Source organism: Rhynchophorus ferrugineus, unplaced genomic scaffold, assembly GCF_030347505.1.
Source record: "Rhynchophorus ferrugineus isolate W39M unplaced genomic scaffold, kcgeb_rfMv2 rfM5, whole genome shotgun sequence".
Lineage (NCBI taxonomy): Eukaryota > Metazoa > Arthropoda > Insecta > Coleoptera > Curculionidae > Rhynchophorus > Rhynchophorus ferrugineus.
The window spans coordinates 15,202,049-15,227,294 of record NW_027472584.1 but is presented as its reverse complement, the minus strand read 5'-3'; the positions used below and the strand labels follow the sequence as shown (position 1 = coordinate 15,227,294).

Sequence of the window (25,246 nt, the reverse complement as noted above, 5' to 3'; positions counted from 1 at the left end):
AAAATCAAATTAGCGATGAACAATGCTTTGATATGCATTTTTATGATTCTCTAACTACAGCACATTAATTTGTTTACGCAAGTTTACAGGCTTAAAAAGATAATAAGTAATTCATAGGGATTTATTTTAAACTAAAAGATATTCAAGTATAATAAATCAAAAGTATTGAGAGGCATATTGAGAAATTGACATTTTATTATTTTAACATAAATTGAGTTATGTATTTTCATTTCCAGCTATGACTGATGGTCCCAGATTTGTCGAACCGATACCAAACGTTACCGTTCCACTGGGACGAGATGCTAATCTGCCATGCGTTGTGGAGAATTTAGGAACTTACAAGGTAACTGTACATTATTTATTCTAGATTCCATAATTATAAATTGTTGATTGTTATATTAATTGGTAATTATCGTGCATTACAAGGTCTAAAACGACGCTGAAAACTGATATATAACAAGTTAATTTGCATCAGTTAGTGTCAAATATGTCTTAATTAAAAGTACTGCCATTGCCATACTAACAGAATAAATTGTACTGCTCTGCTTCTAAGGATCCTCTGAAATAATTGTATTAGTTTGAAAGTAATATATATAATTAAAATTATTTTAAATCATTACCAACATTTCAATAGTTTAATACTGTTTGTAACAACATTTAAATATTTTTTCAAACTTGTAAAATCAACATTGTCAACTATTCTTAACTATATTTAAGATATTGTATTAGATTTCAGAATATGTTTATAATCATAAAATAACGATATTAAAAAATTCGTAGTTACAATATTTAAAATTTAAAAACATTTAATTTCATTTAATTTAATATGTGGATTCAATTATTTTTTTCAAATAAGCGGATATATTTGTAACTGCTATCAAACAGATGTAAAAATAAATTTGAAATACGTCAGTTTAAGGAAGCAATTATTTTTCGAATAATCTAACAACACTACACAAAATATTCTTTATATTTTCAATGTCCTTTCATCGAAAACGTATTATTTGATTTCCAATAATGCATATTAGATTATTTTATCGTTAAGCGATATTTGTTTCTGTCGTCAGAAATGACAGTTTAATATTTCATATCTGGAAGGGATCCGGTATATTATCGTCGATGACGAAACAATAGACAAAATCTGCCAGGCTGAGATCAAAGATTTAATATGGAAAAAAGTTACTACTATGTTATCTATTGACATGTTTTATCATATATATACAGAATGTTCAATTCTATTGTGATGTTGGATTTAGATATTGCCTTATGCTTTTTACATTTTATATCTTATAATTTTAATATGATTTTTTGTCTGGTACTTATTTCTGATAAATGATCCTAACCATGTTTCTTTTTTTTTACCGTCCGCTTGGTTGGTGCAGTGGTCAAGGCGACAGGACGGTCTTCCTACTGTTGTGATAGTTGCTGGCTCAATTCCTGCTGGTACATGGTTGTAAATTTATGTATGTGATTTTTTATAATTGTGATTGCCCAACAGTCAAGAGTGTAAAATCGGATAAAGGAGATTATCCTAATCACAGCAGAAACCAGGCTGGGTAAGAGTGGATGTCTTCTGGGATGCTTTCAAAGTTGGTTACGTTCTAGGCGGTAGTCTTAATGCCGAGGACCGTGCTTCGGAACCCACGTTAAGCAGTAGGTCCAGTCCAGATAAACACTAATTGGTAAAAAGGAGACTTTAAAATATCACAAAAAAGTGTTTTACTACATTAAATATTTCAATTCCAACAATGAGACTTTTATGTAATTGGCATACGTAAATTGTCTGTTGAAGCTTACCAAAACAAATTCTGCTATTTAACACTAGTTTAGGAACATAGTAGTTTCATAGTGATCATTGATCTATACCACTGGCTCTAGCTTCAACCAATAGTCGAAAACCAATAGGCAATAAAGTAGGATAAGGTCTGAACGAAACATTAATTCAAGAAATATATACTTTAGGGTATAAGTATAAACCAGAGATTATGGTTCTGATGACCTAGCCATTCAAAAACAAATGAAAACACTGAAATATGGGAAATGGTGAATAATGGAAAACAAGCTGAATAAAAGCATCGTGGGAGATCAATATGTTATTGATAACGCTGTCATCCCATAAATTCGTAAAAACCTAATGGTGGCCCTTAAATGGAAAGTCATAATAAACACTCACTATACATAGTTTCTTACGTAATCACCAGACATAATATATCCACTATGCAGTACTACCATTTATATAACAATACTCAAAAACGAAAGGTAATAACAGCCGAATGCTATTTTGGAGACCTTGAATTAAAAATAAGTGAAAGTGAATGAAATATCAAACCTAATTGTGTGATTCATCTGACCACTACAGATACAAAAATCTAAAAAATTTTTTCCAATAACAGATAATTAATTGAAATTGTATTTATTATAAAAATAACAAATGAAAAGGCCAGCATTCTAGCTACGAACTAGTTAGCTGTTAAACTTGAGTATTAACAGTTGTATAAATTCCAATAAATATTGAAAATAATTATTATGTTGTTAAAGTTGACATAGATATCGGAAATGGATATCCCCTTTATTTTCGGTAGATCATAATAACTATAAATCCATGGAAAATTAATGTTTGGGAAAGTAAATTATCTAACCAAAATGGATCGATTTGTATAATCCGAGGTATACCAACTAATCTAAAATTCAGATTATAGTTATTAAAAATCTTGCAAGCTTTCTATTCTATAATATGAGCAAATATTTTTGATCTATGTTAGTAAAAATACGTTCTATGACGAAATATGAATAACGGTTATCTATTGACGGTTCTGACTGACATTTATACAGAAAAAAAAATATAATTAAATGTGCTTGTATGTATTTCGATCACATTAAACAACTGTTAAACTCGATGGTTTTGACACGTCTTTAAATAAAATAGCAGGATTTCGTATTATTGAGTTAGTCAATGTATACAGACACTAATCGTAGAACACTCAAAATTGCTCACAACTCTCAAAACCCAAAAATCTGTTGCCGAAACCCATCAAACGCTTTTAGAAACATACGATAATGCATCATATGCTAACGGTTTTAGTTTTAACGATTTAAAAATAGTGATTTTGTTGTAGTTGATAACAAAGTACGGCTTGAAGGACAAAAATAATGAATTATGCAGCTTATTGGACGAACACTCAGCTTAAACTCTCAAAGAACCTTCACACAGATTAGCAGTTGACGAGGCAACTACTACCAGGCGTCTTCATGTGATAGGAAAGCATAATTATTTTTGACTGAAGAACCGTATGACTCCACCTTTACATCTAGAAGGTTCCACAGAGACTAAACAGGGACTAATTTGCATAACGCTCTATAGTATGGCTTCATTAACTAAATGTTACTAGTGATATTAATATAAAGAGGGATACATTTTGGTGAAGATATGGAAACAAACATTCGAGAAAACCTGAAACTTGCAGAAGAGAAAAATCATGTAATTATAGACATATAAAACATAAAAATAACTGAAGATGAAAACATAATGTAGAGATAAAGGAATCCATTTAGGAATTGTTTTAATTTTAAGAATCAACATACGAAATAATATACTGACAAGAAATAAAGTAAAACCACAGAGGAGGTAAAAATCGAAGAATGATAGAAAAATTACTGAGAAAAGAGAACAATCGAAAATCACCGGGTCAGGAAATATTTTTAAAAATGTCCACTGAATAATTACTAGAAATTTACAATAGACTATGGAAAGTAAATCCAATACCGTAGGATGGACAAATAGCACTTGTTACTCCCATACACAAAAAATAAGATACAGGGGACTATAATAGGACCTATTTTTACACGAACTTATATGAAAAAATAATAAAGCAGGCTAAAATCAGTACTAAGTAAAACGCTAACCGAATAGCATAAGATAAATAGTGGAAAAAGTACAAACCCAAAAAGAGATATATAATCTATTTATTGAGTGAGAAAAAGCTTTTGACAGAGTAAGAAAAGTGAGCAATCAATCTGTAAGAATAGTTCCTGATAAATAACGATGTTCTCTGTTGCGACGTAATTACATTTATATATGTTTAAGAAAGTTATTTAATTTTAAGTTTAGGAAAAACATGTTTTATTTTGTATAGTTTAGGGGTCTAATTTATCAGACAATTTAAGTGTTTAGGTGAAAAGAATTAGGACTTGAGACAATATAAAATATCGCACTGTATCGCATGTCTGATGAAGCCAGGCTAAGATATGAAATGGCTAGCAAAAAGGATATATCATCGGCTCGTTGTCGAGTGTTCCGGATAATGGGGGTTCAGGTACCGAAGCTAGACGAAGCGTGTTAGAAGTTAGACCTGGTAGAAGACCTCTTATGGTGGCTATAACCATAAACTTCAAGAAGGCCCGAGATAGTGGAATATTCAAGCATTTTTAAGTATCCGCAACGCACTTGTTACATCCGCGTGAGAAGTTCCTAGCTGGAAGAGACTTTCGCTCCCCGAAAGTCTGAATAAATCGGGATGTAAATAAGGGTTTTTTAAACCATCCTTCTATGCTACCATAAAGAACCCGAGGGAGGAGCTTCAGCGATAAAACACAATACAACCACCACAGAGAGAGTCAAAAAGAGTGAGAGTCAGAAATCAAGAACATGAATTAAAGAACAATCAGTGTTAAAAGTGCAAGTCAAGAATCAAGAACTGTCAGAACAGTCAAGAGTGTCCAGAGTGAGAAGCGAACAGAATGGATTAAGATCATAACAATCAGAACTGAAATAAGTATCAGAATTAAGAAGAAAAAAACTTAACAACAATAATCAAGAACAGAAACCGAATAGCAATTGTAAAGAAAATCGAGATTTTTATCACAGTATAAGCCTACATCAAGAAGAACAGTAGAATTCTATTATGTCCTGTGTATAATCATCAGTTGGATCGAATGACAGAATCAGCATTAGCCAAACCGGACATTGGATTTAGTAAGTCAGTTCAGTTCGAATCATAATTTTTTTCACCATTACATATCGATTTTATATTATTTTTTGGTACATTCATTTTATATATTTCATTTATTATTCATTTAAATAAACAAACTCGTCGTACAAAAAAATGTATTTTATTTACAATTTTATTTCATCTTAACAACCCAATATAAATGTCACTGTAGACAACATGAAATCAAACACCTTGAGAACCTTGAAGTAGGACTAAGACAAGGCGGAAGTTTAAGCCCATCTTTGTTTATAATATTAACGGATGAAATAATAAAGAAGTGTTAAATATAAACTAACAGGACAGCATATAAATCTATGGAAATAACAAACATATCAAAAGACTCTTTTACGGATAAAGTTGCTGATAATATTTCTTTCTTATATCTATTTTGACTATCTTATGGAATAGAAAGTCATGGTGATGACAAAGGAGAAAAAACAAATAGCTAAAATGAAGTTATAAGAATAAAACCTAATAAAAAGTAAATGCATATAAATGTCTGGGTACAAGGCAATATATGGATCAACTTTAATATTTGTTTGCGAAACATGAGTTTTAACAAAGAAAGCATAATACAGACAGTAGAAATTAACTACATCAGAAAGATCAGGGGCATAACAAAGATGTATAGAATTAGAAGTAGTAATATAAAAAAAACGGATTGGGATGGGAAAACGCATTGCTCAATATATATGCCTTCTAGGTTATATTTCAGTCTATTATATGTTTTGTTCTGCGGTTAAAATAATGATAGTTGAAATGTGTGATTTCGGAAAAGGGCAATTTGTTGTGATGAAAATAGCTAAATTGTTTAATGAATGAGAATATCCAGAATAATTACAGCATACACAAAATACGGCAAATATCTTCGGTGAAGAGGAATTGTAAGTGAAACCCAAAATTAACCGGCAAAGACCAAGCAGCATTAAAATGGATTGTGGAGTCAGACAACATAAAATTAACGCGGTAAAAGTGCCAGCAGTAGGCAAAAACCAAGCTTCATAAAGCATATATTCATGGAAGGGTTGCGATAGCAAAACCTTTTATAACGGAAGTCAACACTAAGATGCAAAAAAAAACATTCATAAAACCTGACTACAAAAAACCAAGACACTATACGAATCTATTTCCCAAAGAATTACAGCGATTTTAAAAGCAAATGGTGGTTTATGTGTTATATATTATTTTTGCGTCCCCTGTATATATGCGACTTGAAAGCCATATATTAAGAAAAACCAGAATAGCTTTTTCACCATCCTAATATTTACTACTATATCGAATTATTCAAAAACGTTTAAATTATATCTGTGCATTATTGATAGTTTACATCTTAATCCAGCTAGAGCTATATGTATATGTAATATAATTTTTATTTATCATAATTAATTGGAAACTATATTAGGACACGCTGAAGATGAAATCCAATTACTCCAATGTTAATCCAATCTGGTTCTTTCGGTGTAAAGTGTTCAAGAAAACGAAATAAATGAGACCCGCCTTTTCTATATTGCATACGTAGTTCACGATCAACTTCTTTTCATGCAGATCCAATTTAAACCAAGCGAATTCATTTGATAAATGCCGCTCCGGTTCCATGTAGAAAACTGGCCATCAATTCACCAAATTGCCTTAATTTAATTTTGCCCAGAAATACCGTTTAGCCAAATAATCTCAATATACTGTGTATATTTCCCGGATTATAACTTTGACTATTTCTTATGCCCGTTTGTTATAATATATAAACGCGTCTTCGAATGGATTGTATTCATAAAATTTCAGACGATAACAACCGAAACGTACCTTTTTATATTTATGATTTCCCATTTCTGCTTAAATTTATATTAGATCCTTTTTCAGCTTCCATTTTGAATATATATATATATATATATATATATATATATATATATATATATAATATCTGTCATTAAATAATAATAATGACAAGAAAATTTAGACATACATGGAAAAGTGTCAATTTGTAAATTAAAATTGTACTAATGTAAGATGCAATTAATTTTTTTTTAAATCACAACAAATCTCATTTTACTTTATTTAGTTAAGTAATAACTGACGAGTAAAATTCACCTTACAAGCATTAAGAAATTATGTTGGATAACATTGCATTAAAATATGGAGAAATTATACTTTAAACAACTTAGTTATGATTATGGCATAGCTAACAAAAAAAAATTGAAAACCCAAAATAAGGAAAAACATTTTGAGAGACTGTTATCGGTTGAGTTGTTTTTCAATACGACAATATTCGGTCACAAAATATGTCAATTTTCAAAAGAAATTTTATTTCCAGCAGAAAACTGTCAGGGATATGGTAAAAACTAATGGCTGGGGACTGAAAATAACTTAATAATAAGTAATATACTCAAATTTTAGAGTCAGTCCTTGAATTTATAATCCTAACAGCTGCAAAATATTTATATGTAATAAAAATGTTGACACAAGAGAGAACAGAAGGTGCTTAGATGTTTTCTGATCATTTCATTTTAAAAAATCCAAGCCATGCCGCGATCAGTGTCATGATCGATATGTAGATATTAATAATTATTTACTCCGACCAACCATAGTAAATTTTTTGGTAAAATTAGTTTTTTTTATTCAACACAATTCTCTTCAAGGGTGATACACTGATTATAGCGGCCCTCCAACTTTTCGATACCATTGTTGTAGTACGATTTGTCCTTTGCTTCAAAATAGGCCTCAGTTGCAGCGATCACCTATTCATTCGACGAACATTTCTTTCCAGCGAGCATTCTTTTGGCATCTGAGAATAGGAAATAGTCGCTGGGGGCCAGATCTGGAGAATACGGTGGATGAGGAAGCAAATCGAAGCCCAATTAATTAATTTTTGATACGGTGCATTGTCTTGGTGAAGCAGCACTTTCTTTTTCTTCAAATGTAGCCGTTTTCGTCCTTCAAACGGTCCAATAACTCCATGTAATAGTTGCTGTATATAGTCCTTCCTTTTTCAAGGTAGTCAATGAAAATTGTTCCATGCGCATCCCAAAATGCAGACGCCATAACCTTGCCAGCCGACTGTTGCGTATTCCCACGCTTTGGAGAGGGTTCATCGTGTGCAGTCCACTCGGATGACTGTCGATTGTACTTCGGAGTGAAATGATGGAGCCATGTTTCATCCATTGTCACACATCAATGAAAAAACTCTGGTTTAGTACGCTTAATCATCTTCAAACACTGCTCCGAATCATCAACCCGTCGTTGTTTTTGGTCAAAAGTGAGCTCGCGCGGTACCCACTTTGGACAGAGCTTTCTCATACCGAAATATTCGTGAATAGTATGATGTACACGTTCAGTTGATATCTTTAGAGTGTCTGATTTTTCATTCAGTTCCAATTTACGGTCATTCAAAATCATTTTGTGGATTTTTTAAATGTTTTCGTGGGTAACAAAATCTGTTGGGCGTCCACTGCGTTCACCGTCTTCGGTGCTCATTTCACCACGTCTAATCTTAGCATGCCAATCCTTGATAATTGATTTTCCTGTGGCAGTGTCCGAAAACTCGGCATCAAGCCAAGTTTTTGCTTCAACTGTATTTTTTCCCTTCAAAAAGCAATATTTTATCAACATACGAAATTCCTTTTTATCCATTTTTTTCAAAAATAAGAAAGGTTGCTTCACTCAAAATGCTATAATTCACAAACTAATGATCTGACAACTGTCATATTTATACACGCATGTTTTGAGTATTAGGGCTAACTAAAAGACATACGGATTTAATTCTACTAGCGCCATCTATGTGTCAGGCCGGGGACTTTTCAATTGACCTGTTATGTCTGTAGAGTACTCTGCGTGGGCCAGCAGTGTCCATTCGAGCTGTAAGACTAATTTAACGTGTGTAATTCTTATAAGTGGACTATGTAGACATGATAGTTTTCCAAAGCGAATAATCTGTTTCCTTCTCACCTGTTGGATTTCTCAGATAGTTATTTATGGATCTGATTTTAAATTTCGGTATTTTCTTTTTAACCTTTGGGTAAAATTGTTTAAATAATTTTTATTTAAGGCGTTCTATTTTGTTGCCATTTTTCTTGTAGCTTTCTTTTTTCCGATACCATTTCCTTGATTTCTTTCTGATAATTAATTCTTTTAATTGTACTATTAATTTCCGAAGAACTATTCCAAGCAGCTTGTTGGATATATACAACGAATTTTTTTCTGCTTCAAAATTTAATTTTTCGGTTGTCTTAAGGAATATCTTTAGTTGAATTCGATTATTATATTCTTCGGTAAATCCTCCTCAGTCTATTCTCTTCGCATAAAATATATTTGAATCTATAATTAAAAACTACAATGTCTGTCCTATTGTAAATCATTCAAAAGATCCATACAATTCGTGGAAGTGTTGGTGATAGTTCAGGAGCAAAAGTAAAAAATTAATATGTTGGAATTTCTGACCCAATAGTCTGATATCGGAAAAAGACAGTAGTCCAGTTTTTATGTCTAAAATTGAACATATGTTAACACCTCTAGAATTATTCTCTTTTAAGAGTAAGATTTATTACATAAGGTTAATGGGAAGACATTTCCTATGTTACATATCTCTAATAAAAATTATTTAATGAAGCCATACTATAGCGTTACACACCATTCATAACACCATTCGTTTATTAATTCGACAGTTCGCTATTTGAAAAAATCATTTTCATCATATTTTTCCTATTGTTTCTATAAATATTTTGTTTTCATTTCTTAAGTGTCCATGTTAAAGATGGTCCTCACCCGGGCCAGCCAATCGTTGAAAAAGTCGATAAAACTCTTTAAAATGCCAAAATAGGCTGACATAACTCTCTTTCGCGGTATTGCTACGGTACATAACATTCACCATAAAATAGTTTTGATGCTCCATATTTTTTATGCACGTTTACAGTGCAAAATTGAATGGGCTAAATTTCCATTTGGAATCGCTGCTAAAACAAAATGAAATTGAGACATTTTTTAAACGAATGATTAAATGCGATGAGAACTGGATCACGTACGACAATAATATGCGAAAATATTGGAAACGCTTCATAAGCAATTTCAAAGTCCGTATTGATCCCAAAGAAGCTGAGGCTACGTGTTTAGTGGTACTGGAAAAGATCAGCTCATCGTGTGCTGTTTGAGCCTGGTCAAACTATTTATTCGGCCCTCCACTATCCACACAAAATGCGACTGAAGCAGAAAGAGGCCCGGACTAATGAATAGGAAAAACGTTCTTCTCTGCCTCGACAAAGCTACACCACATACATGTTTAGTGATAAAATTGAAAAATATTGGAATAAATTTTGATGTATGCACCATATAGACCAGACGTTGACTCGTTTGACCATTAGTTGCTCCATTGACTGCAATACTATGATAATTATGTAACATTTGTATCAAAGATTATGAGGTCTTAAATATTCAAAAATTTTACATTGACGGAATCAAGGTTTTACTCAAATTCATTAATTAGTCACACAGTTATTTCAAATTCACTAATTAGTGAATGTATAGTAATAAATTCGCATTGAACGCCATGAAAATAAATCGAAATTACTCTTTTCCCAACCCATTAATAAACCCATAATTAACAGTTCCATAACAAATAGTCTTATTCTTTAGTACAATTTAGAAGCGCTAAGTTCCTTTGTTCAATCTTATATCATAACATTCCAACACTATTATATAACTAACTCAAAACACTGTCTCCAGTCACTAATGAAATGGAGTACCTTATATTTGCTTCCTGGTAAGATGATCATTTCTTGCTCCTTGCAACTTTAATGCTAAAAGTACTGCTGTTAATTAATCAACAATCATTCACAATCAACAAGATACAACACAAGAACAGTTATTTGAATATGTTAAAACTCGCAATTTTATAATAATTATCGAAATACAACTAACGCACCGAACCATTTCAGCCACAGTATAAAACAACGAAATTTCACAACCCCCAATAATGTATACAAACAGAAAAAATTCAATTTAACAAACCTTATTAATTCAACAAAATTAACTTCAACCAAGTAATGGTCGAGTGTATTAATGAAGTTTTTTTACATTCTGTCGAATTTAACCGAGAGAATGAACTTGTTTAGCTACTAAAAAGTAATGACGTTATATATCCTATTTCAAATATTCGATCAATATTTTAAATAAATAAATAGACTTATATTTTGTTGTTGTATAGTGTTTCCATTATATATTCCATTAATTGTAAAGTTCCAACAAACAAAATGTTATCAAAAATGAATCGCTATTGATATAAACTAGTTATAAAACATGTGATTTATGTAGAAATATGTGTAATACTAAAGTAGATGAATACGAGCTTTTGGTGAAACTAATCCAATTTTTAGAACTTTTGTTGGTTAACAAATTAAATTTATTAATATGTTTTTTTACTTCTTGAAAATACTTAATTAGTACTAGAGACAAATTAATAATTCCAATAATGAGTCTTGATCTAATCAAGCTTATCTATGATTAATAATTAGCTTCTTAGTTATTAGCTGTTTGCATGTATTCCGATAATCGGTATCTATTGAAAACGCGAAACACTAACGTCTGTACTCAACCTAATATAAATCTTAGCAGATTTAAATTATAATATTAATTTATTCAATGTTCCTTAATGACAAAAAAGTTCTTTGCAAGACCCATTTGATAAACCCAGCTCAAAATCTCAAAACTTTCAGACAGCTTCAACTGTTCCAGCATGTTAACTTGTCATGACCATGATTGAAGAGTAAGGAAAACACTGACTGATTGTATATTCCATTTCAACATCATGATTTCATTGCTTGCTAGGCAAAAAATTGTGACTGACGATTATGAAGAAGATACATCTACTTCGATACTATGATCCTAAAAGCTGCATGCCTTAGGTTAGACTAGGAGAGACATCTACATCGACACCAATGCTGAAGGTGTCATATGGTGGGATCACTACAAATATGGCGTGTTATGAGCTACTCAACCCCAATAAAACTGTAAATTCAAATGTTTGTCAATGTCAATTTAACAAATTAAATGACGTATTGTTTCAAAAAAAGACCAGCATTAGCCAGTAAGAGACGCAAAGTGATGCTCTTGTATGACAGCATTACAACAGTTGTTACAGGACATATTGTTGCAACTCGAATGGGATGTACCGAATCTATGTTGGCTGACATTGATGAATTGGAGCGTTACCAATAAATACATCGTTCTTTCGACAGTGTTTCACCCTGTTGACAGAAAGATGGAAAGGTTAGAAATTGATGGATTTTTTTAATTAAAATACATTCTACTAATTTTTGTATATTAACATAAGAATACAGGTAAGCATCTAATATTTTGTTGACGAATAGATCAAGCTCCATTAACTTATTGGACTATCTAATAAGTGCATTTATTACAAAGACATGAGAATAAATGCCTATATATATTCTCGAACTCCCCTAATGTAAATTAATTTTAAAGGATTAAAAAATAATGGTCGGCTTTCCTTTTAAAGTTTATATGGTATTTCTTCGATATCAGTTTACATTTTACATTCAATTCAGCAAAAAATACATCATTAACGATTATGAAACATCGCTATAAATTAAAATCAATATGTTGAATTGAGTAATTGTCATAAAATTGACAATTTTTTTTAACACTCAATACTGAGACATAGTTTAAAAATTGTAAAAAAGTGTCTGAAAACTATTCAAACTTCATATAATTTTATTCAATTACAAAGTGGATATATTCTGAATTAAAATAAACAAAATATAAATCGAGCATTATAGCTATGAAATATAGAAGTGAGTCTAAAAAATAACGTATAACTTGATCGTAAAGAAAAATAGCTATGTCGTAAAGGTCTGACACATTTTATTCAAGCTCAACTTATAGACATATATCAATTTATCGATTTATATTAGATAGTAAACAGTGACCGAACTGTGAATGTTGAGTTTTCGGTAGCATTTCGGCCACCTAGAAAAATATTTCTATTTTTTTTTTAATTTAAAGTTAACTCAATAATTTAAATTTCTCATAAAATCGTTTCATAAAATATTAAACATGTTTAATTAATATATGGACAGTTTACTAAAAATAAACGAAAGTAAAATTCGCCACAATATTTTTCTCATTTTTACTAAATTATAATGTATAAGGAAACGACATTATTATAAACAAGTCTTAAATAACAGAACTTAACTGTTAAATTTGACGGTTTTAACATTTCTCTACATTAAATGACAGCTTTCCATTTTATTTATTGAGCTGTTTAATGACAATTGTTGAAGGAATTTAAAAAACTTGCAGCCGAAGCCCATCAAATACTTTCAGAAACTTATGCTGATACTGCTCTAACATACACAAATTGTGAATTTTGGTTTCAACGATATAATAGTAGTGTTTCCGATACATTTGACAAAGAACGGTCTAAATAGTTCGAAGATATACAAGACTTATTGAACGAAAACTCAAAACAACAGAAAAACTTTCACATAGCTTAGAAGTTGATGAGTTACTGTCTGCAGGTTCACATCAAGATTGAAAAGATCCAAATGAAAATAGCTGCAACACAAATTTACTCTAAATGTCATTTTGAACCTTCTCAACATTGCGATTTTATTGATTTCCTACTATGGCATATTGTGACTAGTTATGAACCCTAAAAACAACAACCCTAGAGCAAAAGGTCATGGGTTAGTCCAGGATAGTACGTCCACACACTACACCTGTCTTACGTGATACTAAAACCGAATGAAACGACGTCAATTGGACGACGTATTGTTTCAAAAATGATCAATAATACGGAATAAGAGACGGACAGTCATCCTCCTACATGACAACGCTCAGTCGCACGTAGCAAGAATTATGAAAAATACACTGTTGCAGCTCGATGGAAAATATTACCGTACCAACAGTACTCACCAGACGTAGGTTCTTCTGATAGCCACTAATTGAGATTAATACGACATGGCTTCGCTAACACACGGTTTTGAAATGCTTCTGGAATGGGAATCAATGATGGTATAGCTGCAACTATGTATGTAAAGCTGTAACAGGTCAATTGAAATCCCCGGCCTACCGTAGTAACACATTTTTGTGGCAAAATTATTTTTTTTTGTTCAACATAATTCCTTTCAAGAATACACTGATTATAGCAACCCTCCAACTTTCCGATACCATTTTGTAGTACGATTTGTCCTTTGCTTCAAAATATGCCTCAGTTTCGGCGATCACCTCTTCAATCGGCGAAAATTTCTTCCCAGCGAGCATTTCGAAAAAATTTCTTTTGAGATCAAAGAACATAAAATAGTCGCTGGCGCTAGATCTGGAGAATTCGGTGGATTAGGAAGCAATTCGAAGCTCAATTCATGGATTTTTGCCATCGTTTTCACTGACTTGTGACACGGTGCGTTGTCTTGGTTAAGAAGCACTTTCTTTTTTCTACATGCGGCTTTTTTTCGGCGATATCGTCCTTCAAACGGTTCAATAACACTATGTAATAGTCGCTGTTGATGGTCCTTCCTTTTTCAAGGTATTTAATGAAAATTATTCCATGCGCATCTCAAAATACAGACGCCATAAACTTGTCAGCCGACTGTTGCCTTTTCCCACCCTTTGGAGGTGGTTTATCGTGTGCAGTCCACTGGGATGACTGTCAAATGGACTTCGGATTAAAATGATGGAGCTATTTTTCATCTATTGTCATATATCGACGCAAAAATTCGGGTTTGTTACGCTTATCATCTTCAAACCCTGCTCCGAATCATCAACTCGTCGTTGGTTTTGGTCAAAAGTGAGCTAGCGTGGCACGTACTCGCACACAGAGCTTTCTAATACCCAAATGTTCGTGAATTATATGATGCACACGTTCAGTTGATATCTTTAGAGTGTCTGCTATTTCATTCAATTTCAATTTACGGTCATTCAAAATCATTTTGTGGATTTTTTTTTGGTCGGTAACAACCAGGTATCCACTGCATTCACCGTCTTCGGTGCTCATTTCACCACGTCAAAAAGCAATATTTTATCAACACGCGAAATTCCTTTTTAACCTTTTTAACACAATAACACAAGTTGCTTCACTCAACATGCTATAATTCACAAACTAATGATCCGACAGCTGTGAAATTTATACACGCATCTTTTGAGGGTTAGGGCTAATTCAAAAACATATGGATTTAATTATAGTGGCGCCATCTATGTGTCAGGCCGGGAACTTTTCAATTGACCCTTTATATATCACTATAGCTATGATATATACATGATATTCAATAAAATAGTGAATTCTCGTTATCTAAATTTATGACGCCCACACGTCGCTATGTTGCTGTTTCAACTTTTAATTTTAGTTCATTTTGGCTTTGACGTATAACACATTCGAATCTAAGTAAAATTATAAAACAAAAATAATGTTATCAAATATAATTTATTTTAACATTATAGTACATCTAATGCCTATTATCACGTTCCTGTTCGTAAAGTAACTGATTATAGAGGTAATCTTCTGACCCTGACTGCCTAATTGCTTCGGTATTATCAATCACACAGCAATAACAAGCAGCAATTCGAGATGTATCAAAACAAGAAAAGCGCCAAAATAACGATTGCCGTTTTATAACCTGTAATTATTATCACTAATGTCTTATCACTAATTTTTACAGACGTTTGGCCACCAGCTGAATATTGTAGGCTCATTCGGTTACATGTTCGAACGTATCAGACAGCAATGTATCTCTTTTTAGAAATATATAGTCTGATTTTGAAACGTATTTTCTATTTGTGATAGGCAATACATTCAACATCTTTATGACGTGTGTTAGCTGTTTTTTTGAATAGACTATAGCTTCCTTGATCATTATCTTATTATTTTAGATACTTTTAACCATTTAATATTCATAACGATATCTATTTTATCTAGAAATTGGACATTACTTACGGCCTTAAGTGTTTTGACTATAGTTTATTCCCAAACAATGTCTCTTGTGCTGAAGAAACCTTCTCAAATATATGCACAAAAAGTGTGTTACACCTAAGTTACTGAAATACATGTCAATGGCTAAATCCGTGATTCGAACAAACCTTCATGTTCTTGTATTTTATACGATTCAAATCTCAACGACATCTAAATTAAAATTTAAATATATTCTGGCGACAAATATTTTCAATTTTGGTAAAAAAAACCAACATTACTAAGCCCGTTAATCTAGATTTGTAAAAAAATTAGACAGAACTGTTAGCGTTAAAATTAATAGATTGTATCTTTTCGTGAACAGGAATAAAACCACCAACGCTTGTTCTCCGTAGAAGCCAATTTAGTGTATTGTAGTGACTTTGACTCATTACTGCAATGTAAATTTGAAATAAGATCTAAATATCCTGTATTGAACAACTATTATAATTAGTTTAACGGAAAATAGTTGGTTTTGTAAAATAATTTCATACTGTATAACTTTATATAGTCTATTCAATTTTTTTTAGTAATGGGTCGCCGCTATTTGTGACGTCGAAATATTACAATGTTGCCACATCAACTCTGAATTTTAGCTCGGTTGTTTTTTAGCAGAAAAACTCTAATCTAAATAAAATAATTGAACAAAAATGTTATCAAATATAATTTATTTTAACATTATAGTACATCTAATACATATATTATCGAAGGACTTAAAACAACAATTAAGAACTCAGGTATAATAATTTATAGGTTAGATTTGTTTTGTTTACATTTAATTATTTTCCACACCATCAAAGAGGTAGAGTTTCTAGGCGGGTTTTATTATGTACTGTTATACCCCTGGAGGCCTAATCCACCTAATTAACAATTGTATATCTGAGAAACGTATTTTGCTTTCATTCAAGAGCATATTTACTTTTTACGTTTAGTTCCTTTGATTCCTTGATTTCCTTCGATGGTGTGTTTACTTGGCAAGTCATCTTGGTATCACTGTATTTTTATTTCTTCTGCTACTACCTGTGTACACCATTCTTGATAAAATTAATCACTGAATTCTGTCTAATGCATTTACCATATCTACAAAACAGTTAGTATTCATTCTCTCCTCATACGTTCTAATCTGATGCTTATGTTTAATTTTGAACAATTACAATCATATTTGTGTACACAAATCTTTCACACTACAATGACATTTTCTATGGCTATATTCAATTAATTATGCACATACCGTTAGTTGTTTCCACTCTCATCACTCTGTCTCAGGAATGTCCAGCATTGCACAGCATTATCACATATCCTGAAGTTTCCTTCAGTCACTTTCACTTTATGACCCACTGTTCAATTCACTCACTAAGCTGTTGATATCCATTCTGTCTAAAACATGTTTACCATTTATTACTTACTTCCTTTCTATGTCTTATCGAGTTCATCCAAACCAAAGGTGTTATGGTTGACAATGCTTCCTTCCACATATCCAAACAGTTTTTGAAGGAATATCCTTCCCAACCAGCAATATATCTCCAATTAGCTATTAATAAATATAATGACCAACAAAACCCAATTGAATGCTATTGTAACTTTTACCTTTTTCCATCAATGTTTATTGTCTTTACACTATTTTTGTTACTGTAGGTGCCAAGGGTGCCACAATGAACCATTTTGAAACATTCAAGTTTCTTATACTGTTTTATGACTTTAATGGAATTATTTTTAAGGTAATGTCTGGAAGTTCCATTAAACCTCTCCGAGGGTAATCTTTACACCATTTTAACCCCATGCCCTGTAAGAGTGTATGAAAGGATGTCTTCATCCCTCAACAAGCTGCATGTCTCTGATTATTTTATGTATACTTTCCAGAGAGACAATTTTCTCTAAATTTTATTAAATTATGTTTATATTGATAAACTAGTTTGTGTACTTTTCATATACATTTCGTATATTTGGTCTTGAATAGAGCCAATATCATGATGGTCAAGATCACCCACTTTGTATGTAGACGGGTTTTCTTGGGTTAATCTAACGTATTATTCTTCATTTTGTAAGCGATGTTATTCACAGTGGCCACAGTAATATTTAGCACGGTAGCAACCCGTTAAAAAACATTTTCAGTAAAATTTTAGGGACTTATAATTATTTAGTATCATCAATAAAGGGGGGCCTCCGTTATATCGTTTCTTCTCGAAATAACCTATTAAAGCCGCAATCAATTTGTGACCCTGAATATCTATTGTTTTCGGCATTTTCAAACAAAATAATATGGTATATTACGGAGCGACTTAAAATTTATCAAAATAAAAGGCTAAAATAATGTTTGCCCGTTTATGACCTGTAGTAATTATAACTAATATTTTGAATAATTTAGTGTACATCTGACAACCGGACGGCGACCAGCTGTCAGACGTATGTAAAATTCTTGAAAGCAATAGTGATAAGAGATTTTAACTCTTACCTATAAATTGTTGTGCCTGTATAATTAACTGTAGTTTTTATGTATAGTATAATGTTAAAATAAATTTAATTTTGTAACATTTTTATTCAATTATTTTATTTGGATTAGAATTGTTTGTATATCAAAGCCAAACTGAATTAAAACTCAGAGTTGATGCGGCAACGTTGTAATGTTTAGACGTCACAAATATCCACGACGCATTACTAAAAGAACTTTGAATAGACTATAAATATTTGTATTTGTCGCAACTATTATTATATACAGACAATAACGTATTCAAAACGTAACTTTTGTCGTAAGTTGTTCTTAAAAGTAAAGTATATTTACTATTTTCTAACGTACCTTTTGTACCATTCAGCATCAAATAAGAAAGGTTTAACTGTAGCGTGTTGAAATAAGTAAACTTCCCGCTATTTAGAGTAAAAGAAATTAGAAATTGAACGTGACCTCTTCTCTATAAAAATGTCGCTGAAAGTGTTAAGCTGAAGGTACACAAAACATAAGTTTGAAAGAAAAGTTACTTTAGATGGAACTGGAGGCGGTAGAAAACTTAAATAACCACATTATATTTAAGATTTACTGTTTGCGATACGTGTTGGACCTGAGCCAGCAACATCTTCGGGCACAGTGCAGATTAGGTGTCAGGTTTTATCCCCATATTGCACTTTAAGCTATAACGCATAGAGAACAGCTGTTGTTTCCTTGGCATTATCCCAGGTTAAATATTTAACCTAAAATATCGTTCAATTAATAGGTACTACATAACGTTGGAACTATACTTTTGTTTACATTTGGTAAATGAATAAACAAAGCCGCTGACATTGTTTTTGTGCTAACATGCAGAATAACGACAAAAGCTTTCATTAATAATTCTTGTTAATTACATTTTAATGAGAATATGTGTTAATTGAATATTTCTATAATTTTTTATTACATGTTTGTATGTTTTCTGGTCATATTTTCCATCTTAAAAGGGTATTTATCGAGAAGATTGCTACAGTTTTCCCATCATTTTCAACTTTTTTCTATTTCAACCGTTTCAACATCGAAGTTTCATTTCTTTAATGGAAAAGAATGATTTTAATTGCCAAACTGGTTATGAACACCAAGAACGACAACCCTACAGGAAAAATCATGGTTAAAAGTCCTGGAGAGTCATCCACATCCACACAAGGTGTAGTGTCTTACGAGCTGTCAGAACCGATTGAAATTGTTAGTCCATATATCTCCCGATGTCAGTTGAACAAATTGGAGGATGCATTGTTGCAAGAAGGATGCAAGAAATATGAAAAACATGAGAATCAATGATATACACTATGTATGATATTTATTGGCTATATATATATATATATATATATATATATATATATATATATATATATTAATTTAAATTGCATGGTAGCCAATTTATCTCCATTTAGATTTTTGCCACCGCATGTAATCATCTGGAAAAAGTTGATTAATCAATTACTAAGATGATTGGGCCACAGGATGGACTACCATCTTTTTTGAAGCAAGCATATTTGAAGACCTTAAATCAGAAATAGCTAAGAACCTTAATATAATTAAGTACTTATCCTGTAGGAAGTTGGGCATCGATCAATTTTTGATGCTAAGGACCTATAAAGCTATAATCAGATCTCAACTAGATTATAGCTGCTTCTTATATAATTCAGCATATACAATTTATTTACGAAGTATAGAAACAATACAAAACGCTGCCTTAAGAATGGCTCTAGAAGCCTTTAAATTTAGTCCGATAACTAGCATGCAATACCTTACTTCTATAGAAATTATTAAATTTCGAAGAATGGGTCAACCGATTTCTTTCTGCCCCTGAAAGAAAATATAAGAATAATTACTAGAACTGGTGACAGCACTGAAATCATAGACATTCAAATTATCCCTGTATCCAAAGAATGAAAATATTTAATCACAAAACTATCAAAAACAATTCGTATACCTCCTATCATACAGAGGCAGTATGTTTCACATCTAAGCCGCCGTAGACTTTGCCCATCATCAAAATAAATTGGACATTAGGGATAGACGCTGTAACACATCTTAAACTTCAAAATAAGCTTTCTTTTTCCACTTTACTTCCAGCTAAAATATTCGCAACAAAGAAAACTCTAAACCTTACAATATCACCTATAAACCATGCTAAAACTTTCTTTATATGCTCTGGACTCACAAAAATCGCTTCAAGCTATCGATGATGGCACAAGGGCAAATCTGGGAACAAATTGGCTGATAACCTCGCCAAAGACGCTAGTGCAATTGGTCAACAAATTGTAAATATTTAATATTATAAGGGTCTTTGCCCATTTATAGATCGTAGCATAGATGGCCTGGTGCTACTACTACATCGAACTAATAGATCTTTGTGTCCCAATTGTGTATACATAGCTTTATTTTAGGATTACTTTTACCAGTACACAATTTTATTATTTATTTATTTGTCCAGATATTTCTTTCGCCTCGATATGTGTTTTGTAGGTTTGGTTGCTGATTTATTTAATCGGTTTTTAAATTTTAAGCATTGCAACTGTTGATTTGCTTATTGTTTTAGAATTCCTTGGAACACGTAACTAACGGGGGGTATTTACCTCGGTTTCCTTTAATAGTTCACTGGCTCTGTCGAGTAGTCGTTACTGTCGTTAATAGTTGTAGTCTCTAAAATTTACTAAATTATTGGGAACACTCTAAACCAATGTAGCGACCTTGAGGCATGTCGAATTTTACATCGTGGAATAACGGTCTACAAAATACCCAGAAATATAATGCCAGATGTTGAACACGGGCGGGGTGAGAGCAGCGCCAACTAGAACCCGATAACGAATGGCAACTGGAAACCCCGAGACATTTATCTGGGATGTTATTGAAAGGTATTTCGATTCATTCACTGCTCAACCACTGCACAAGCCTCGTCTCCAGGTAACACCGCTGCCATCCGTTTTATCTAATTGTATCTTTCATATTTTTTATATAGCCAATAAATAACGGTCACATAATGTAAACACCACTGTTTCATTTCTTTTTACCTCTATTCACCGAGCCACATCATTTACCCTAAACCAATAACATCAATCAATCAAAATCTGTAACTCAAAATAATCAAGTCCAACCAGCCAAGAAAACTTCTCATGAAATTGGTTTTTGGCTGGTAGTAGGTAAAACCTAACATCAAAATAGAAAATTTTAACTTTAAAATAGTTAAAGGAATGACCTACGTAGGTTACGTCATCTCTATGAAACCCCATTATGATAATAATTTAACTATGAAATTATTTAGAACGGGAAATAAGCTCAGAGCGTCAACAAAAACGAAAAATTATATCTCAAAGAATTTAAATTGTTGTACGCTCCGAAAACAACTCAGTAGAATATCTTTGCGTTTTAATATTTGATGAATAGTGGAGAAACCTAAGAAAACTAATTTGTTAGCATACGGCGGTATTTCAGTTATGGAATGTTCTTGAAACGGAAGGAAGGATTTGTTAAGCCTTATTTTTGGCGTTTTAATTAAATCGTTCAAGAAAATAGTTATGTCGCTTGCGCACACCGCTCGCACAAAAGACACTCGCCAGTTTTTGTTGTTCTAGTATTTTATAACCGACTTCACCTATCCGAACCTCCTACCTCGACAAGGCCGCTAGCTGGAGGAACAACAGCTGTTTCTTCGCCGTTATAGCTTAAAATGTAATACGAGGACGCGAGTTGACACCTAATCTACGCTGAAGTTGGATCGGTTGTTGGCTTTAGTCCAACACCTATTAAAAGTTATAAATTCTATTAAACTATATAAGATAATTTTTTACGTTTTTCTAATTATATTCTTATTTTCTCTGTTTAATATTATATATCCTTTTTTACTTATTAAGCTTCTGATACAACTAAACATTTAAGCTTAATCACATTCGAATCCTGATTTTTTTGACATTGAAATTTGCATTTTACACACAAAACATATTTTTTATGTATTAATATTTTATTAACAGGTCAGTTGAAAAGTCTGAAGAGTTTTTTAGTTAGCCCTAATCCTCAAAAGATGCGTTTATAAATTTGACTGCTGTCGGATCATTAGTTTGTGAATTATAGCATTTTGAGTGAAGCAGCTTTTGTTATTGTGAGAAGAAATGGATAAAAAGGAATTTCTCGTGTTGATAGAATATTGATTTTTGAAAGGCAAAAATACAGTTGAATCAATAACTTGGCTTGATGCCGAGATACTGCCCCAGGAAAATCAACCATCAAGGATTATTATGCTAAGTTTAGACATGGTGAAATGAGCACCGAAGACAGTGAACGCAGTGGACGCCCAAAAGATGTTGTTACCGACGAAAACATTTAAAAAATCCACAAAATGATTTTGAATGTACCGTATGAAACCGTAAATCGAGATTAAATGAAATAGCAGACACTCTAATGATATCAACTGAACGTGTACATCATATCACTCACGAATATTTGGGTATGAGAAAGCAAAGTGGGCAAGCTCATTTTTAACCAAAAACAACGAGTTGATGGTTCGGAGCAGTGTTTGAAGATGATCAAGCGTAATAAACTCGAGTTTTAGCATCGATGTGTGACAATGGATGAAACATGGCCCCACCATTTCACTCCGAAGTCCAATCGACAGTCATCCGAGTAGACTGCACACGACGAAACCGCTCCAAAACGTGTAAAAACGCAACAGACGGCTGGCAAGGTTATGGCGTCTGTATTTTGGTATGCGCATGGAATAATTTTCATTGACTACCTTGAAAAAGGAAGGACCATCAACAGCGACCATTACATAGCGTTATTGGACCGTTTGAAGGATGAAATCACATTCGGAAAACGGCCGAATTTGAAGAAAAAACTTGCTTCACCAAGACAATGCACCGTGTCACAAGTCAGTGAAAACGATGGTAAAGGACAAATCGTATTACAAGTATGGTATCGATGAGTTGGAGGGTCGCTATAATCAGTGTATCACCTTTGAAGGAAATTATGTTGAATAAATTCTATATATCTATCCACAGTTGAATTTTACATCAGAAAAAGTATATATTTTTGGATATAGTTACAAAAGCATCTGATTTAATATATCATCAAGTGTAAATTACCCGAGATTAATTTTATTATACCATAAAACAGTATTAATTTTCGCACAAAACTATATTGTGTATTATAATATTGAAACTCTAGAGACAAAATTTATATCAGTCAAATTATATTAGAGAGTAGGTAGAATATATATAATTTAAGCATAATATGATGACTCCTAAGTATGATCGAGTGCAATTTGAGTAATATATTGAGTATTAGGAATAAGCTGAATTTATTTCGCTTGTGCTATCTACTCTATATATGAACGCATATATAATAACGCACATATTACGTACCGAATTTAAAATATAAAATAAACATATAAGTGTTGAGTTCAAATCATATTAAGTTTGATATTCTCTGTGTACTACTATATTATATGAAGGTCTATAATGCAGAAAACGAACACAATAATAATACGGGGGCATTGAAATAAATATCTCATATTTTCAAATTTTATTGTGTAATAGTTTTTGTCAATTGATTGTATCATATTAATGCTACCAACAGAATAATAAAACTGTTGCATGGTTTACTTTACATCTATTTACAATAAGATGGAAATAAAACAACTCTCCAATATTTAATGTTTGTTTGGAAAGAATAACAACATACATAGCTCAACATAATTTAAATGTATCATTATTATCAACGAACAAATATTAAACAGTTTGAATTAAAGATTGATATACAAATATGTTGTCCAGTTGCACAGAAATTGTTTTACAACTTATTTGAATATTGAAAAGCTTTCTGCAAAACTGATGACCAATTGTCACAAAACAAATACGTAACTAGACGCTCAATGATGTTAAAACGTAATCGAAATTCTTTCTGTAATCGTTCCTAAAGTCGGCGAGACATGGCTTTATTAAAATACTTGAAAGATTAAGTAACACTCGAAGCAGAGTTTTATTGCTAACTAAGATGTGTGTAAAGAGGCTAAGATAAATTTATCAATGAACGAAGTAAACAAAGTGATATAATTCTAGTCTTTTGGCTCGGAGATAGCAAAATGTTTTGTAGATAATATAATAATGCGTACTCCAATCTGTACAGCGTAATATTCTAAAACATATTATACGAACTGCTATATTTCCCAAATATTCAAATCAACGATTTTAGTATATTTTCAAATTGTACAAGAATTTAACTTGATTTAAGAAAAATATTTAAAAATATGTATGTGGCGATAATTAAATATTTAAATAAACAAATAAAACTGTGCAAAGGTAAGAACCAAAATGATAAAATGAATATAGTTTAGGCAGATTTTGTGGTAACAGTGGTGAAGTACTTTCCACACACTATAAAATAGTGAATTAGATAATCCATGTAATTACATAATAGTTAATAAGTTTTCGAATAACTTAAAATATTACAAACATACATAAGACAATAGGTTGCTGAAATTGGGGATATAGAATTATCCAATGAGCAATCTACTAAGCTTTATTTACATGTATATAGTTTAAGGAGAGGGATAGCAGGGAAAGAGAAGTATTTTTAGATACCCCAAAGCTTGTTATCCAGCTGGCATCAGTCATCCATCACTACCAGATTGACAATTTATACAAACGGGACAATACCTTTATAATGTACTTGGAAAAACTACCACGCAATTCAATTCCAAGTAGGCTCTTAGAGCTGGAGATTCTAAATTTAAAATGCTAATGATTCTAAGGAAAATACATAATCAATGGTCTGCAAATAGTTTCGAAGCATATAAGTTGGGTTTTAGAGTAATTAGTGAGTAAAATTATAAACTTT

General features: G+C 32.0%; 1 protein-coding gene across 1 annotated transcript in view; it reads left to right on the top strand.

The window, feature by feature from the left end:
• The window catches only part of LOC143197346 (lachesin), a 411,049-nt gene that overhangs the window by 194,669 nt on the left and 191,134 nt on the right, over positions 1-25,246 (top strand). The window contains exon 2 of the mRNA XM_076405732.1: positions 237-343. Within this exon, the coding sequence (XP_076261847.1) occupies positions 237-343 (107 nt within the window). The remainder of the gene's footprint in view (positions 1-236; positions 344-25,246) is intronic.